At 36.2% G+C, this 20,051-nt stretch overlaps 1 protein-coding gene across 1 annotated transcript in view; it reads right to left on the reverse strand.

Annotated features, from left to right (window-relative positions):
- LOC148830688 (1,4-alpha-glucan-branching enzyme-like) overlaps nt 1-20,051 on the reverse strand; it is a 371,399-nt gene that overhangs the window by 300,683 nt on the left and 50,665 nt on the right. Inside the window, exon 3 of the mRNA XM_088922045.1 lies at nt 1,410-1,525. Coding sequence (XP_088778171.1) covers nt 1,410-1,525 — 116 coding nt within the window. The remainder of the gene's footprint in view (nt 1-1,409; nt 1,526-20,051) is intronic.

A 20,051-nucleotide genomic window follows, 5' to 3' on the forward strand; every position in this document is an offset into this window, starting at 1 on the left:
AAGCAATGCCAGTGTTTTGGTTTTGCCAACTGTAAAGTACAGATACCTTATAAAATGCATGGATTTTGTAGTAATGTCTTAAATATTAGAAACAGGGGTTGAAAAAAATGTAATAAGGAAAGACTTTTAGACTTTCAACAAAAATGACAGACTTTCAGAGGTGATGCTTAAGAAGTTAATAACAGAACCTTGATTTTTCAGGCAAATGATGAAGCACACAAAGGGAAAGTTTTTTTTTTCAGAGCAAAGGTTACAGTTTAAGTTGAAAACCACCTACTAAAAAACTGTTATCTCATCTGCACAACATTCCAAGAAAGACATAGAACTATATAGTACATCCCCATATGTTAGTAAAACTGTTCACTAGTAAGTATGGTCTCCACATACTGTATATACTGTATACTTATTTTGCCTTTTTACAAAACACTGAGCACCAATAGCTCTTGTCTTTCCAGGAGCTGGGTGTGTTGCAAGACAAAGGTGCCATAATGATATTCCTGAATGAGAGGTACCATCTTGGAATATATGAAAAAAATACTTTAACAGTTACAACCACACACATTGGTATGAAAATAATTTGCTCTTACATAATGTGTAAAAATATTGGACACTTCAGCTTTAAAGATTAATTTTAAAAAGCAATTCATCTTAAATAAATGGACCCACTGCATAATGCATGTACTATATACACATACTGTATAAAAATGTATATTTGGAGCTATAAAAAAATTATAGCTTACTCAGTGAGAAACACTGTTAATAAACATTATGTTATTACAGTATCTTGAAATATTTCACATTTAAAATATAAAAAGTTATTTTTATCAAAAGCAACAGCAGACAACAAGAGCTCAGTTAAGATGGAGACTTTACTGCACTGATGAAAACTGATTGTAGTAAAACCACTAACTAATGCAGACCACTAGAATATACTTGAAGTAAACAAAAAGGATAAGGACTAAAATAATTACTTTGTTAGATATATAGAATATATCACAGCCTCACAAATAGCCGGTTTTGTATCTTATTTCAAGGTGTTCAAATTGGTTATGTTTGGTAAAAAAAAACCCAAGTTGAACTCTCATAAAAAGTGAAAAAAATTACCTCAGGCTATTCTGTTTTATATGTGTACACTAAGAGACTTACTGCGTAAGTTAACCACTGTACAGATTTTTTTTTGCAACACGGCTTTATGCTTTTTTACAAATATGAAGGTATTACAAATAATACAATTTTACAGTTACCCTGCCTTCAAAATTCCACCAGACAAATGAAAGCAAGGGAATTGCACTGTGCTGCTATGGTGTTCTCATGCACAAAAATCAGATTAAACAAAAAAATAAAATAAATCAATGGCAGAAGTGTCCGGAAATAATAGCAGGAAATAATAACATAAAAAAATAAGGTACCTTTAGCTTGGATCCATGAGGGATAGGTGAAGATCCGTCTTCCTTAGGGGGGATGTAGAGGTCCCACTTCCCATATTCACGCTGGGTGTAAGGGTGTGAGAAATTATTCCAGCCATCTGCAAATAAAGAGTGCAAATTATATTAGAATTCATACTGTGTTTATTTTGATTTCAGTATTTTCTCAGGTAAGCCAAGTGAGAAGAAATTCTCATTAACAACCTGGAGACCTACTGTTACATTTAGTGGAGCAACCTGAAGGAAGTGCCAACAACAGCAGCACCCCATGGTCTAATTCAAAGTCCAGAGCCCTCGCTACTCCATGCTGCTGCCATTTTTCTGCTCTTTGTTGTTGAAATGTTGAGGTTTTTAAGGAATGTACGGTCAAGAGATATTTCTGGTTACCAGCAAAAGTCAAAGAGGCTGACATGTCAAAATGGCACATGGTACGTACGTAGTTGGGAAAAAAAAACAACATTAAAACAGGTGAGGTGTGATCGTTGGGCTCTGTACACAACTGAGCATGCTCTCAGTCTCAATTGGTATGCTTTTTTGATGGGAACTGCTGTATGAAGGTATCTCTCTTACCTCATATTCCTGCAGTAATTTTTTTTAGGCTGTCACAATCATGACAGTATGTATTCCTTTTGCAGCTTCATTACCATTGAATTGAAAAGATCATCATGACTTTTCCCACAAAATACTCATATTTCAATGTCTCGCCTTTCACTGGTTTAGTCAGATGATTACACTCTATGCACTGTCTCTTGCTTTCTTGTTCATTGTGGTAGACTCAAGTTTCATGACATATCCACAATGTATGCTAATGAACAAGCAAAGGCTAATTCCCTGCTGAAAAGCGGAGAGAAGTTACATTTTCTAGACAGCAACAGCAGATGTTTGTATTTGGATAGTGCTTGGTTTTTGGTTTTGCTTGCATTTGCTTGGATTTGGTTTAACATTTAATGTGTTCAGAATACATCTCCTATTGTGCAGTGATTCATATCCCTGTACAGAAGCATTGGTTTTGAAACTCTCATCCTGAGCACCACCTACTGGTGCACCAACACTACAGTACTTACACAGTACAGCAGCATCCTGATTTTCCTTAGACGTCTCTTATCCTTCGCTATTTATCTGAAGAAATCAGACTACAAAAGGAGATTCACCATACTTCCCTTAGTTTCAATAAAACAATTTGAATGTAATTTGAACAATACAATACATACTATCTGTAATGTCTTTAATATCGTGATACACTGCAATTTAAGAGTGTAAACATACCCCTAAAAGAATTAGTTTTCAAATTACTTACAATTACCTATTTTTAAGTTATAATGTCTTTAGTTAGAATGTACAATGATAAAATGAAAGTAAAGATAAAAAATAACTAAGACCTGATTTTCTTTTATCAATGCCATGGTACTTCAGATGAAGCAGTTCTTAATGTTTCTTGGAGGAAAACAGTAAGAAACAGGAGGTGTCACCTGTAATGTAATTAAAAGTAAAATGTAATGGGCTCTATATTCAATCCTGTTCTCCATTAGCATTTTTTTTTTGTTCTCAGAAGGCTACTATAAAGCTCCACAAAAGCTTCCGGATGAACGATAAATTAATCACAGAAACCAAAAAAAATACACTGAATAAACTATGACATTGTTCTGTATTATAATTCCTTTAGAAAAAGTGATGGTTATAGCAATTTTATGCTAAGCCCTTTACATACAGAGAAAATGATATATATAGGGACATTAATTTTGTGGGATTTAGAAACACCAGTATTTTTGGTTGTACTCTTTATGTTTGAAAATAAATTATGGAGAGTGTTGGAGTGTGCAGTTTTCCCTTGTTGACCAATTTGTACCATACGTAGCCTATTACTAATGAGTAAGAAACAAGAACAGAAAGAATGTTCCAGCAGTCAAAGTAATAGTAAGAAGAAAGCAAAATAAATTTGCTATTGTACAGACCTGGGTTAGTGACTACACAACCTATTAAGACTGACTTTCACACACACAAAAGTATTAATACATACTGAATCTATATTCCGTCTCTGCTATTGTTAATGAAAAGCAGAATTCTGCTGCTATCTAACACTGTAGTCTTAGAGTTATTCATTAGTTTGCATTGTCCTTAGTAGGAAATGGAGTTGGCAACAGGTTAAAAGCTTCTTTTCCCTTTGTAGAGCAAAGTGGATGGCAAGATCTTATCTTGGATATTTTTTCAGATTATATATACAGAAATACAGACCTTGGCCAATATATTATGCAGCTAGGCTGTCTGAACATATAACTTGACTGCTATGCTCTGCAAGATTTGCTTTAAAATTGAAATCAAATAATGTGACCCATGTCAAAATAAAATCTTACACTAAATTGAAGTGAGACTCCTTCAGCAGATGCTACAGGTTTCAGTCACACAATTTAAAAAGAAAGAAATAAAAGTCTCTGTGACAACAGTTAGTAAGGGTATTAAAATTCACCCAAGCACTTGTGTCGGGTAAACATTGTTATTTCCCCTAAGTTCTGATTTGACTTTTCACCCTGAATATGGTATCGTAGTACACACCATCTCACTGAGACTTTCCTGTATGCTGGTATCCAAGACAGCAGTCCTTCCACACCGGTCTGCGATACCAGTATAAAACCATGCTGTTTGTCTTGTGTTGTCCAGTAATTTACAAAGTCGGTCACTGCAACAACTCCTTGACAAATTCTGCATCCACTAAAATTACTGGATATTCCAAGATAAGGTCACACCTGTCATTTGCAAAACTCCTGACTGCAGCTCTACACAATCAGTTTCCTACAGCATTGTTTTGAAACATGTAAAATACTGTATGACGCATACTGTAGCTAAACTTAAAAAAAGATTTCTATCAATTTTACTGAATACTTTAATTGAATTTAAAATAAATTATTTGGTGCAGCTAAAGCTAAGATTAACCATGGTGTACTTACTGTACATCTTGCATTATTAATAAATGATCTTTAGCTTAAATAATAATAATACATACAGGTATCTTTATTTCATTCTCTCCAAATAGGCTGTTTTTAAGTCAAGTCTTAAAATGCTGAGTCTTAAAAAAACAATTCCAAAATGTGCAGGTGCAAATAAAATAATAATTTTATTTTTGTGCCTTTCAAGAAACGCAAAGTGCTGTATGATAGAACATGTGCAGAAAAAAAAACAAAGAAACCTTAAGCAATATGACCCCGTAAAATGAAGAATTAAACTAAATAATACATTAAGATTTTAGCAAAGAGATAGGACTTTAAACAAGACTTAAGAATATTGAGAGACACAGTGTCTCTCAGGGAGTAAATTCCACATTTGTGGTGCTGCAAATGATAAGCCTATTATTATTTCAAGTTTTATCTTTGAGAGAATAAAGAGGCCTAGATCTGCAGATCATTGATTAAGCATTGGATTATTATACTCCTGCAATGCAAGTGTTACATCCATGACAACCAGACGCACTCACACACAGAGTCAAACAGTTCTTGGTGCCGTGAGAACTTGATCAGGCCAGCTGTCAGAGCCACCTGCCTCCACTAAATGGGTAATTACAGATGCAGCCATTCAAAATGCGCGGGCGATACCGCATTATTTTCCGGTATGCTGTACGCAGTCTACCGCAAGTTACCGGTAAATACCGCAAGTTACCGGTAAATACCGCTAGCAAAATAATAGTATCCGGAATTTCCGCAAGGTGGAGCTAATAAAGCTCAACCTCTCATGTTTGAGCTGTAGCCATCAAAGTCTTTAACGAAGATATTAATAATAGTATTAATAATAAATGACCTTGGACAAGCTGTAAACTCAAAGTATTGCCCTGGTCCACATTCTTTTTTTCATTGACCGTCTTTGTAAAAGTAACACCGCAGCATTTCGCAATCACGCATTTTTTTCCAATCATGCAAAGTACAGTAATTTTTGAGAATCGATTCACCATGCCTTACACATGCTCATAAAAGAGATTGATTTAGGAACATAAACATATTACCGTATGCAAACTGTACTGTATACAGTATGTATATGTATATTTAATGTCTTAACTGTGCCCGTTTAAGTATTGAATATTCATATCTAATTTTACCACTGAAGGGAAATCTTAGTAGCTGAGCATAAAAAGAATAGGAGCATACTGCAACGCGTGTGAAGGCCATAAACGATATTAATTTTGGAACATAAACATACAGTATATGGCTGGTCTCGGTACTTTAAAGAAAACATACACGAAACATGGTTTCATTATGACCAGAATCTGTCTTGAGATATTTTTAACTTGATTTACAGTATTTGAGAGGTATGTCTTAACACCGATACTACAGTGCTTAAGTACTACTCACGTATATGTTTCTAGGTTTATATTATGCATTTCATACGGTCAAATTACTTTTGAGCAACTAATAAGAAGCGCGAAACGGTATGCGTTTTAGTTTCGTTTCGTGCTGGGACCCGTGGATTGATTAGAGATATCAAGTACATACAAGTCATTTTTTAAATGTTGTAGTTCGTCTTGAAAAAATGTTACGAGTACATCATCTATCAACAATTACACAGGTTCTGTTTCCATATTGCGGATTTTGGTTACGTAATATTATTTTCTAGATTTCACGTTGTGAATATATGATTTGGGCAAACAGAGTCGCAAAGAAGTACATTATGGGTTGTTGTTTTTTTTTGCAGTTTTATCTAGAACAAGCGATGCTTAAACCTTTGTCTGATTCTTGTGAAACTATCCACACGACAGTTACAGTACCTAGGAGTTGACTTCAGTGATGTCACTGATGGGATGTTTCTAAAAATCCATCCTCTGTAAAACGTCTTCTCTAGTTGTCCTGCATATGTATTCGCTAATGAAGCTGTGTGTTCTGAGCCTGGATCTCTACATTTCTGTATGAACCAGCTTAGAGGGCTAAAGACAGCTTGTGTTTAAATTGAGTGTAAGGCAATTTATGCTTCTAAAGTCATGGTCAGCATTTATTTTTGTACTGTGCTGTAAACTTGTTCTGTGCCTAATTACATTATTTTATAGCGTTTTTATAGCGTTATCAAATCCAGTGCCGCTGTTAGTTTCCTGACTCCCATGTCACATGGTCTGTGATTGAAACCTGTAATACCGGTTTAATTCGTCACAGCCAGCACTCCGGTTGTAAAGTAGAAGCAGGCGAGATTTCCAGCGAAAAACACCTCCCCCTTCTTCAGGTGTGAGGGTCTTCTGCTCAGAATGAAACGCTAAAATGTAATGTAGGCTCTGAATGGGTTCAATTGTGATTTGGGCTTGATTAAGGTCGCTGCCTTTCATCTTGAAATAACTCATTTCTAAATACCTTTTTCACTGTTAACATCTTGCAGGAACTCTGCGACAAAATATACACTCTGACAGTTCATCCTGCTACCAACATTAAATAAAACAAATCTTAAGATTTCTATATTTATGTCTTTATTTAGTGGTTTCATTAGTGACAAAGGCTAAACTTTCTTGGAAAAATGTCTTTTATGTGTTGCGGAAAAAAACTGACTTGCTTTAACAAAATATGTTTACAAATCCTTTCACCTGGCATTTTCGTAGTTCGAAATTATGGAACACTCTGTTAAAAGCAAGGGAGTTTTTATGTCCGTTGCAGTTCTTTTGCAACATGAATATAATTATATCGTTATTAATTTCTTGAGATACGCGATTCCATATCATATTCCCTTTTAATCAAATTCTAAAAGTATGCTTGTTGACTCCGGTATCGCGTTAGTTAAAGACTTCGATGCTTAAAATGTTTAGGGAGAAATGGAATACTGGTGTGTATGTTTTCTTTAAAGTACCGAGACCAGCCATATACTGTATGTTTATGTTCCAAATTAATATCGTTTATGGACTTCACACGCGTTGCAGTATGCTCCTATTCTTTTTATGCTCAGGCACTAAGTAAAAGGAGATGCTTCATATTGCTTGACTAATTTTAAAAACTAAGTTAGAAATGCAGACGCTCCCTCGGTGCGCTGCTCTGGTGCGCCGGCTCTTACACAGTGCCTGTCTGCCGTAAGCGTTACAATATACATACCCAACACTGCTTGTACCCATCTGTCATGCAAATAAAACACCTTGAATTGAATTGAATTGAGGGGAGAGGGGGGGAATACTAAAGCCAATAGTGGCTCAATACCCTCGATGGGCTTTGACGTGCTAATGCGTTGGTTTAACAGTCCAGGTGTGGCAGGCTTCTAATGTCAACTCGACTCGATTGGAAGACAATGAACGTATTTTGTGATATTTAGAAATATAAATTTGTTTGGTGCGAGTGAGGTTTTATTTAATCTCTGACCAAGGGAAACGTTTCATTTTTTCAAAGAAATGTTTGTTAAAAAATAAAGTCATAGTTCTATGGGATTCAATCACAGACCATGTGACATGGGAGTCAGGAAACTACTGTAACACACAGCGCCACCGGATTTAATAACGCAATAAAAACGCTATAAAATAATGTGACTAGGCACAGAAAAAGTTTACAGCACAGTACAATAATAAATGCTGACCATGACTTTAGAAGCATAAATTACCTTACACTCAATTTAAACACAAGCTGTTTTTCTGTATGAACCTCTAAGCTGGTTCATACAGAAAATGTAGAAATGCATTAGCCTGATTATGATTAAAAAACACATAATTAAACACGCGTTTGCGATTTAAATCAGAACACGATTTAAATCAATATAAATGTTTATATTGTAACGCATACTGTCCAGCTTCCATTTCTCTATAAAAATTTACTCTGTTGCACACACATACACAATAGAAGGAGGAACCGCTGTCAGAAGGGAAGATATGTTCAAAATATCGCAAATATCGATCATGTTGCGATATTTTGAAATATAAGTCAATTGATTGTCCATAATATCGCTATTCTATTTTTTCGAAGAAATGTTTGTTAAAAGAAAAGTCCGGCACCAGCTGGATTTGAACACACAACGTGCCCGTTGGTAGTCACGCACCTAGACCAGTCGGCTACAAGACAGCTCGCATGAATAGGCAGGCGAAACAGCCCTACACAGCCCTGCCGCAGCACACGAATACCGTTATTAAATTCTTTAGATACGTGATTCCATATTATATTCCCTTTTAATCAAATTCTAAAAGTATGCTTGTTGACTCCGGTATCACGTTAGTTAAAGACTTCAAAGCTTAAAATGTTTAGGGAGAAATGGAATACTGGTGTGTATTTTTTTCTTTAAAGTACCAAGACCAGCTATATACTGTATGTTTATGTTCCAAAATTAATATCGTTTATGGCCTTCACACGCGTTACAGTATGCTCCTATTCTTTTTATGCTCAGCTACTAAGATTTCCCTTCAGTGGTAAAATTCAATACCTACAACGGGCACAGCAAAGACGTTTACTGTAAGTCTTTCTACGACAGACCAACGGACCACGAGTGCCCCTGTCGGTCAACCAATCACGTACTGCGGTGCCCCGCGTCATCTTGCGTCATACTGAGCGACGTCACCTGCGGTACGTGTCTGTGACGCGCACTTTGAATGGCTGCATCTGTACCTCATCAGCTCCAGGATATTTAAACCCTGACCTGTCCACATTTAAAGGCTCTGCTATTGAGCTTTCTACTTTTTTAGAGAAGAGCTTCTTCACACTAGCCAGTCATGGTGACTGGAAATCAACCCAAATCAATCCAACCAACCAATCCAGATCTCAAGACTTAACCTGACAACCAACCGGATCTACCATCTGTTTCCTAGTTGCTACACCTCCATAGCAACTTACCAGATCCGTGGGGCTGTGCAGCTTCCCTGTTCAGTCCTGCCTGGCTGCACAGTGCATTCCCTATTCTGTCTGCCTGTCAGTGCATCCCTGGCTCTCGCATCTCAACTTGCCTTCAGCAGGACCTAGCAACTGGATTTCATAGCCTATCACACAGGTGTGGCACTCTCCAGCTCAGCTCCGCATCATTACAATAAGTTCTGAAGAGAATAAGGAGGTAGACCATTCAAGATCTTATACTTGAGCAAGAGAACCTTAATTAACCTTAAAGTCCACTCTACATCTCACTGGGAGCCACTGCAAAGGATGGGATTTATATGCTGATGTAGAGTCATTTTAGAATATGAGTTGCTGTATTCTGGTCCCACGGATACATATCCCATAAATATGCTTCAGCATAAGTAAGGCATTACAGTAGTCTTATCCTGATTAAATAAAGGGACCTATCAATATTTCAACAACAGAAAGGCAGAGAAAGCATCTTAAATGAGCAATGTTGCACTTTTAGAAGAACAGTGTCCTTTTGATGTTCCTAACACAAACACTTCAAATAACAATTCAAGGTCAAGAATAAAATAGATGTTTCAAATTTACATCAATAGTTTGATTTTGGCACCATTATTAGCAACAGTGAAATCCTAATAACAGACAATTGTAAGCGCAGAAGCTGCAGTAGTATTATCAGACTGAACTACATTCATTGATGTTTTTGTGATTTTCCTCACTAAACCTGCTGAATTCACCTAATTCAGTTTATGTGTGGTCATAATCCATTTACAAAATGGAAAGACAATCAGGTCCAGTAAGGCAGCTTGGTAATCAGAAATGTCCAAATAAAACCACTAGAAATGAGTTATGTGTTGTGAAGCTTACACTGTGAGCTAAGATGAAACAACCCAAAGTCGCTATTTATATAAACATACAGTATTTATAAATATTTTGAATGAAGAATGGGCTCAATGTCCTGAGGTAAAGTATCTGTTTATGTAACACAAGCAAAGGGAAGTGTGATTAGCAATAATCACATAAAAAAACAAGCACTGCATACAGATCAATATGCTTTTTTCAGCATGCATTTTATGAACTGTTTCCATGTATTATTAAAAGAGTACTGGAAATGAATAGGGAATACAATCTCTGCTAAGTCAATTCTCTGAAGTCTGGAAGATTTAAACTAACTGCTGAACAAAGAAAGCAAGTTTTCGGCAAAAAGAAATAGGATGCTGCATCTTACTTTGCCTGCCCAACTATTCATCTCATGTAACAGGGTACAAAGACCACTGCTTAGTAAATAATAAAACTCAGATGATATCAGTTCAGGTACTAGAAAGGTATGATAAATACAGAAAGAGCAGAATGCCTTACCAATTACCTTAAGGGGCTTAATTTTAAAATCACAATGATAATTTCTTTGTATTTTGCAGGCCCTGTTTAAAAGATGTAGACACATGTTATAATCCTTCCGTATACATTGTAATTCTTGGAGGTTGGAATTTTAAGAAAACAGTTTGTGAACATTTGGCTATGCAGCAGAACTGGCACAGCAAAATGTAAGAAATATTTTAACCACCTTGCTCAAATTAGATTGGAAAAAGGTGGGAAAGAGTTGATCGAGTAAACCTAGGTATGTAATTTCCCTATTCAAGCTACAAAGGCTCACCGGGCCAGAGCTCATCTTGGTTTCCATGACGTTAAGAGAACAAAGAGCACGTGATTTCCACCCTTGTTGGGATGATTATTCCATTGCAGAGCCTGGTCTCCTTTCACACAACACGGTGAACGGGGGCAATTCAGGTAAACTACCTTGTTCAAGGTACAACAGCAGTGCCTGCAGAAGGGACATGAACTCACAACCTAACAGTCAGGAGTTCAAATACTTACCCACTACACCAAGCTGCCCAATCAGCCTAGGTAAATAGAGAAAATTAACCTGATATATAAAATATAAAAAAAAGCTATTCAGATAAGGTATTCTAAAGAAATGTTATGCAATTCAAGAGGAAAATATCATCATTCACCAAAACAATGAAAACTACTTTCTAATTGTGTTAATGAGTTAATGTGCATGTCTAAATTAATTAACTGTTTTGTACTTTTTAATTAAAGCCAATCAGAAAATCTTGTACCCATAGCTTATTACAACTGAAACATTTGACTTGCTGTGAAAAGATAAACAGTGCTTTTTATAATAAAATGCATTTCACAAGACCTTTTCTTCGGTGCCACGTCCTCATCTGAGATGCACTGGTGGCAGGAGGGGGGCTAGAATATGAATAATAATTCTATACACTCAAGAGCCAGAGATGTTCAGCTTATACATTCTAATGAGGCTGTTCACGATCCTATAATGTGGAACACATGCTGAAGAACATGCCCTCATCTCAAACAAAGAGACGCAAGTGAGGAAGCTTTTCAAACCATCCATCTCTAAGAGGTCTGGAGACATTAGAATCTCATAACAAATACTTTCAGTCATTCAACATGAAAGCAGCATTTTCAAAGGCCAATTTGTTTAAACTATTTAGACCCCTCCTCCTCCCTTCTAGCTTCATGTCAGTACTGACACACAAGCAACCACAGAGTCTACCGAAGGTTTATCCTTTGGTTTAGAGAGATGAAAGGCATATTTTTTGCATTGCAATTTACTTGAGGTCATCTTGTGTTTTTTCTTCTGCGCATCCTTTGATCTACATTGTGGGGAAAGACAAACCACATAGCAGTACAGTTGTCACCAAATCTAAGTTCCTGCACTGTTAACCAACAGCTCCCTATTTACTAATAATTTACTAATAATTATAATGTGAAAAACCATTAACGGCACCCATCATGTTCAGAGCAGACCCAGCAGATTTATTCTTATACTGTACAAATCTCTGAACACATTACCTCTGGATTCAAGTCACTGTAAAGGTTACCTACAACTTTTACACTGATTCTAAGGTACTACAGTTGCAATAACATTTTGAAAAATATCTTTATGGTTAGGGCTACTCTACCATTCCTATCTTTCTGAAAACACTGTTTAAAACAGAGAAAAAAAAATCTTAGCTACTGAGGAAATATCTTTATTGTTATCAATTCTCAACATTCACGGCATCAGAAAATTACTCAATTGTAATTGTACCTACTGTATCATATTTGCTTAAATTCCTCCTGTGCAGATTTTGGATGTGACTGAGACACTCAGGTTAATTTATAGGAAAATGCGGTCTCATACATATTTCCGGGCAGAACCTTTTTAAAAATGAATTAGTTAAAATGATCTATTACCAATTTCTTGGTATAGAAGTACTAGTGCTAATTTCAGTTAATATTCCAAACCTTGTATATACAGTATACACACACATCTTTATAATCTGTCCTTTGGAAGAGATGTGAAACCTAGGTCCTGCTGTGAGCCTGCAGCGGCTATACCCTCCTAATCTCTCTAGGTTGCCTTGGATAAGAGCTAGAGAGTTACAGTGCAATAACAAATGTCAGTAATGATAATGTAATCAGTTTTGTAGCAGGATCTCCTAGTGCCAACTGTCACCGGCACAAAGTTAACCTGGGGATGGGTTAACAACAGCAGTACAGATTGCAATAAAGAAAAGCAGAAAACGCATCTAGTCTTGAACGTGTTGCAACAAAACTGAGATAGTAGTGTAAACCTTCAGATAAGTTAGCTGGTGAAACATTTTAATATCCATCAATTTTTTAGCCACTTGGTCCAATTCAGGGTTGTGAGGGTGCCAGAGCCTATCCCAGCCAGCGACGGTGCAAGGCAGTGTTTTTTGTTTTTTAACAAAATACACACTCATGCAAAGTCATGCAATCTCTACTATATTACAACAGGTCTTAAAAAGAGTGATTGTCCTTTGTCAATCAGAGCATGATGCTGGGGCTAGATATGCACAATGATAGAGTCCCTCCAAGCCCTACCACTTGCTGTTGTTCCTGCCTTTTCCCTGTACCGGCTCTGAAACTGCGGTTGTCCAGTCCTCCACAGGAGCTCAAAGGAATGGGGTTTTTCTCCTTAGTCTCTGCACAGGGCCCACAGTCCCTTCCAGCGCTCCTGTGCAGTATACTGCACATCACAAAAACACACACTCAAACAATGGCCAATTTTCCCAGAAGCTACCAGTATATCTTTGGGCTGTGGGAGGAAACCAGAGCACCTAAAGGAAAACCACATGAACATGGGGACAACATACAAACTCCATAGAGATAGGACCCCAGGAACTGAAAGCAGGACCCCAGTGCTGCAACGCAGCCATGCTAACTACGGTGCCACTGTGTCATCTATATTTTTAAGATACTGTATGTACTTTTGTTTTGTATATAAAAACCATATTGTGCTTTAACAACACTCAGAATTCCAGAGTAAATCCAGTATAAACCTGTAACCCATGACCTGCCATAATAAACTGCAATTTGCTTGTGAGTTGTTAAAATTAAGAAGATGGCAGGGTACATACTTAATGGTACCACAGTGTATTTTTAACAAGTGAATGAACTATCAGATTTGTCTGTAGAAACAGTATTCTAGCTTTTGGAACAACATTGCAAGGAATGTCAGCACGCATGCTTTAGGCCTATGCTTGGTTTGGTAGTTTCAGGAAGATGTATTGTACCATCAAATACTGATCCATATATTAAGTAACATAAAACATAAATATTGTTTAATTATATAATAAACATAACTCAATATTATACCATAAAACCATCAAGCAGTATATTTAGTAGCGGCAATTAGTTTCCAAATATGGTAATCTTTTCTCTCTTTGGAGTGCTCTTCAGGTTCTTAAAGTAGTATTTAGCAGCAGCTTTGATAACACGGCATACAAGCTTGCCCAATATTCAGACCACAGCTGGAGATGAGGAGTTTTCCTTTTCTCGCGCTGCAGCATTCTCATGAAACTGATTAAACTTTAAGGAGATTCATACAATACAGCCAATTTGCTCAGCCTCCTCCCAACAGACAGTGATCAAAGAATAATGACCCTGGCTATGGCTGGTTAAATTAAAAACCTCATGTTGTTCACTCTTCCTATCCATGTATGTCTTTGGGTCACAGCAGTCTTTCTTTTTTTAATGACTGCCTCTATCTGTTTTTCAATAAATTATCTACAGTTGTTTTTTTGTCAAATACATTGTGAAATAAAATAGCCTCCTAAACTGTCAATTATTCCTGAATGATGTACTTAAACAAAATCTATATATCTGATAGGATGCTTGCATCTAGAGTTTGCAAAATGTATTTAAATGAAATGAAACATCAAGCCTAGACACCACATTATTACTGAATCACATTGTTCTTTTTCTGTTCAAAGAAATCCAAAACAAGGCAACCCAAATTCAAGCATTTTAGATGAGAAAAAATGAGGAAGGTCAAAAGGCCACACAGAAGTATGAACAATGCTTGAATTATATGCTATCGAAGATAGCTTCTACCACAACTTATACTGTATATACAGTGTATTAGAAAAGTGTACAATATACCATAATAATATTATATGATATACATCAATGACTAAATAAGTCAAAATCCAATAACCTAAATCCATAGTTAATTAAAAAAGCATAATAAAATATTTATATGAACAACAGAAGATGCAGGATCTCAAAATGTTATTAAAACGGACACAAATAGGATTGAAATATTACTTAACAGCATGTTAAATCTTAAAAAAAGAACAATTTAAGTCAACGTCAAGACAGGCTGGACAGAGATATATTAATTGGACATAATAACAACAGTTATGGCACAGGCATTTTATTCCACTTAGCCAAGCGGAAAAAAAATAAAAGGGCCAAGTATTTTTAATTGTTTTCTGGATCTTTGCAACAGTTAACAGGAAGAGTGAAACCTATTAAAGTTGTCTATCTCACCAATGTCTGGATAAATACAGTATGCCTTAATGAATTGTTGTCAGGGAGAGCTTTAAACTCTCCGTCTCAACGTCTTCTGGTCTTCATCACAGACTTAACAGTTTTAGCATTATGCGTGGGTAGTGTCTTTCTTTAATAAAAAGGCTGTTTTTGTGTTGTTTTTAAGTTTTGCTGATTTTTAAATATTCCTTTTTTTGGATATGCTACATTAATTATAGGCTTTATAACATGAAGCATGCCTAGCATTTTGGTGATCAAATTATTTAAAACAAACTGTGCTCTTATGTTTTCAAACTTTATGCAAGTGCTTTCAGAGCTTAAGTTAAGCACTGTTAACAAATGGAGCATTATTTATTAGAAATAAAAAGGAACTGCTTTTAACACACAATGTTGCATACAGTAACATTCATTTTTTATCATAACAAATGATAAAAAAACACTTTGAAAAGAACAGAAGGTACATACTTCAAATAGAACACCAGAGCAGTAAAATATGCTTCCAGGGTTTATGAATTTAACAAAAAGCCAAGTACAGGTAGAGGACAATTCCTACTTGAGAAGCAAGTTGTTTTGTTCCATTCTGGTCTGTAGAGATTTCTTTCATATGCCTTTGCACAAAGTGATGACATATAACAAATAAAATTTAATTGACTCTGGACAGGTAGCACTGTGAGTTTTGTTGTGCATTAGGGTACAGTTATCATTTGGTATGTCTACTGTGGGTTTACAACACAGCACCTTTGTACCTTTTTCTGAATAATAAGGAAATTATACATGTCCAGTGTAATTAGAAATGTGCTCTGAGGAATTTATTGAAGTTGGAAACTGTGACCAAATAAACAGTGTGAGAGTTTTACAATAAAATAACAAGCCTTGAGACATGGTTTTATAATTTAAAAAGCAAATGCAAAAATGAAAGCAAGGTACAGACATTGCCACTGACGTCACAATAGTTTATTTCTTATTCATTAGTATTTCTCATCTATCTCTTTTTCAAAAGTATATTATAGGCACAAACAGGAATAAAAAAAATATACATGGAAGAAGGCATTCACAGGACTCTTAGCAGATAAATACAGACACAGGCAAGGTTCGATTAGTCTAGTCCTGCCATGTTTAGATAATTGTCCTAGTCATGGGTGGCTTCAACAACAACTGATAGTTATTCAACAGTGGGTGCTTTTCATGAAACCCAAGCTAGCCACTGGAAGAAAAACTTTCTTGGTTTATTCACAAATAAAGGTTCTTACTAACTTACAGCCCAGAACATTTTCAAAGTTAGTGTGCCTTTAAGGTAATCTAACATGTGACTTGACATGCCTCAAAAATCAAATACTGTACAAACTTCCAAAATTAAGAGCAGAATCAAAATCTCTTTAACATATAAGACAAATGACTACACAAAAACTCAAAATATAAACAAGACATTTTGCACGAGGTCAAAAAGGTGGTTCTCACTTCAACTCTCTAAACATCAGAGGAGCAAATTTCACACTGTACTTCTGTTAGCAGAGAGTGTGTCAGGTTGTGTGCCAATCAAAAAGCACAGAGACAAGGTAAACATGAATCTGCCTTCTTTACACAGCTATTTAGTGTAGTTAATTGCAACACTTTGAATCTGTTTGTGTCTGCAAAATGATAGTAAAAAAAGGTTTGCTCCAAAATACCAAGATTCTGCTTTCCTTGAGGAGCACTGCGTGTGGCTGGAGAGTTTATTAATATTAAAATGTGCAAACATTTATTACATTTAGATTGCTAATTCCTTTCCATCATCAAGCACAGAAATATGGATATTCTGAACATGGTTTTCCTTCCCAGATTATGTTCTTTGGGCCTTTCAGATTTTGAGTTTTAATGAAACTGGTACAGTATATTACTGATAGATTACTGCCTGGAACTCTAAACAACAAAATTGACATATCTGTGAACTAAAGCCCCAAAGATCAGTGCAGATAATTTGAAACAGAAGCTAGGAGTGGCGAGGGACATCTAATTAGAGATGACTGAATAAATATGAAGTGTGAAGACATTCCAAATAACTCTGGAATAACAGCATTCCACCCATCCTTCTATGCACCAAACACTTCAAGAACGGCAAACAAATCTACAAAACTATATACTGGAATTTCTTACGGTATGCGTACCTGCTTTACAGAACAGTGTTTAAAGTACATAGGTTGTACATTGTGTAACAACAAACCTTTCAAAAAAACAGACCTCTAAAAAACAAAGGAAAATGAATGGTTTTGTTCTAAGTATTTGCTGCTAAAGTCAATACAGTACATCTGCCAGATTAATGACATTTAACAAATTGCATGGATGCATTAGGGACTTTCTTTAGACATGGACCCCAGTAAGAAACAACATTTAAATTTAAAGATCTGAAATGGACTTTTCATTACTTAGGTAGTCTTTAATATACAGTATATGGTATACCACATTCTGATTGTAGCAGAGAAGGCAAGGTCATATGAAGATACTCCATATCCAATCTCTTATTTTAAAAGTCATGTATGATATTAAAAGGCAATTCAGACTGGAAATTCTTATGTTTTGCTCTCTTTCTTACCTGCCAGATCAAAAGATAGCATATTGATTATGCTGCCTTAACTGTCATGTGAATACTACACACAATGAATTACTCAAAACTCCTTGGCAGCTGAATAAGGTAGGCAAAAAAGGTGCTCTTTTACCCACCCCCACACACACATTTCCAGTGTCCAAGAATTGAGGTCTGACTAAGACAAATTAGGTTGTATCTGGGTGGCATTAATATTTTTCACCAGGGAATGTACATGTACATCTTATTATAACACAAACTGAGATTAGAGTACAATGCAGAATGAATTTGGACACCAGAGAGTTTGATTTCTCAAGATACTTCCTTCCTCTAACTGCCTGATCTCCAATTAACTGAAATCTATTACAAATACCAAGAGCTTAGAGGTACTTATAGCATAATGCTTTTAGGCAATGAACACAGAAATAACCTGACTCAATCAACCACTAAATCGACATTATTGCCTCAAACTTGGCAGGCTCCATTGTTCTGCTTTACAATACATTGCAATGTGCTTCAGAAAGTGCTCAATTCAATCTGAAAGGACATGCACTACAGAGAGCTACAGCTTTATTGCAATAAATATTATTAAGCACATAAAATACCCATTCCCTTTCCACAGACTGATTAATCTAAAATCGTATTGCACAAATTTAGAACAAAGATAATTGACAGCAATAATAATGCTTAAAAGTATACTTATTTTCAGCCAATGTGAAAGACAGCAAAAAAAACTAGGAACTCCAGTTTTAAAAGGGGCTTCACATTAGAGCCTAGCACAAACAGAAATGTTTGACATTTGAGTTTGTCTGAGGTATGGTTAATGCATTTTGTATTTCAGTATTTTGGTACTGAAATACAGACTACAGCCTACATCTAAGAGAAGTCTAAAACCCACAACAGGAAGATGCAAGATACAGAAAGAAGATGGAAATGTACTGTACCTTCTAATAATTGGGCATATGAACTAGCCATGACTCAGAAATTAGGAAATCCACTTTCTAGTATGTTTAGGTCACCCCAGAACAACTGTACATTTGCAAAAAGAAATAATAATGCTAAGCTTTTCAAAAGAGCATAAGTAACTCCTACTGAAAAGCCTCTGCATACATATTAGCTACATCTCTTGTTTTTCTCTGCTGTTTACAGATATTTAGCCCTAAAGCCACAATGCTTTTGCCACCTTTCACAGTAAGCGCTTGTGAAAAGCAATGACAAGGCTGATCCAGTCATAAAACCAAAGATTTCAAAAGGAAATCCCACATTAACTTCAGAACAGCTTGGTTTGCAAAACCAAGGCCTTACATAACCATGAAAATAACTGATTTCTCTGTGCAAAAGGGATGCTCTACCCTTCAACCACAATCTGAACGCTCTCAAGGCTTTAAGAAAAATACAATAATAAAATTAATCCTACAGAAACCTAGTCATATTTATAGACATTTATACAATGTATACTTTGCTGTCAGTAGCACTGCATAACAAAAAGCCTCAGAGGCCTTATTGATTCGATTCTAAGCTTTAATCCCCACACTGCAATTGTGCTTTCTTATGGACTGCTTTACTTTGATCTAAACATCTTCTCCCCAAAGCTGCACATTTGATTGCATCATGAATAACTACTTCTATGGGCAAAAAAAGGAAGAAAAAACACTCCAGAACTTAGTATATTTCAGCGTTACTAAATGTATACATGTTGTCTTTACATACCCACGCTATACTATTTTTGTGGGTCTCTGTATCTACTGTATGCTAATTATAATCAGATCTTCCTCTCCTCTCCTGATCTGATGTCTCCTGCTGGACAAACTTGCAGCACTTAAAATTCTACCTTCAAAACCTGAACTCCTCTCTGTCCCTTCTTTCACCTCCTATTTCAATTCATTCCATTTCCTTTCACACGTTCCCCTCTTCATTCATGCTTCTTCTAAAAGTCCCTTATGTAACAAATGTTTTTGTTGGCATCACTCCTGATTGTTCTTTTGGATTTACAGAATCTGCCTTTGCCCTCACCACATATTCTTCTCAGCTCCTTGTCCAGTCTCTAAGCACTGACTCAATTACAGCAACTATCTTTTTGGATGAGCCAACCTGCTTTTGCAAAATGCCACCTTTCATTTTATATCTACTTCATTCTCCCCACATGATCCTACTTTCACATTCTATACTGGTAAATCTGCATGAATTCCACTTCTCAGCCTGGTCAATACCCTGCCCACTCCAGATCCCTAAATCCACTCTCACTTTTTGCTTTCCTTCATGGTTGGATAGTTCGCCGTGCCCGCCCCTTCCCAATTCCTATGCACTCGTGTTTGTTACAGAACTTGCTCCGCATCAGTGAAACCACTCAACATCACATACTGTATAGGCAATACAACATCTCTCTGTACGATCTCATGGTACTTCAGTGGATTTAAGTTTCCTGTAGTGATGCAATGTGCT

This window comes from Atractosteus spatula, chromosome 7 (genome assembly GCF_055471065.1).
Source record: "Atractosteus spatula isolate fAtrSpa1 chromosome 7, fAtrSpa1.hap1, whole genome shotgun sequence".
Classification (NCBI taxonomy): domain Eukaryota; kingdom Metazoa; phylum Chordata; class Actinopteri; order Semionotiformes; family Lepisosteidae; genus Atractosteus; species Atractosteus spatula.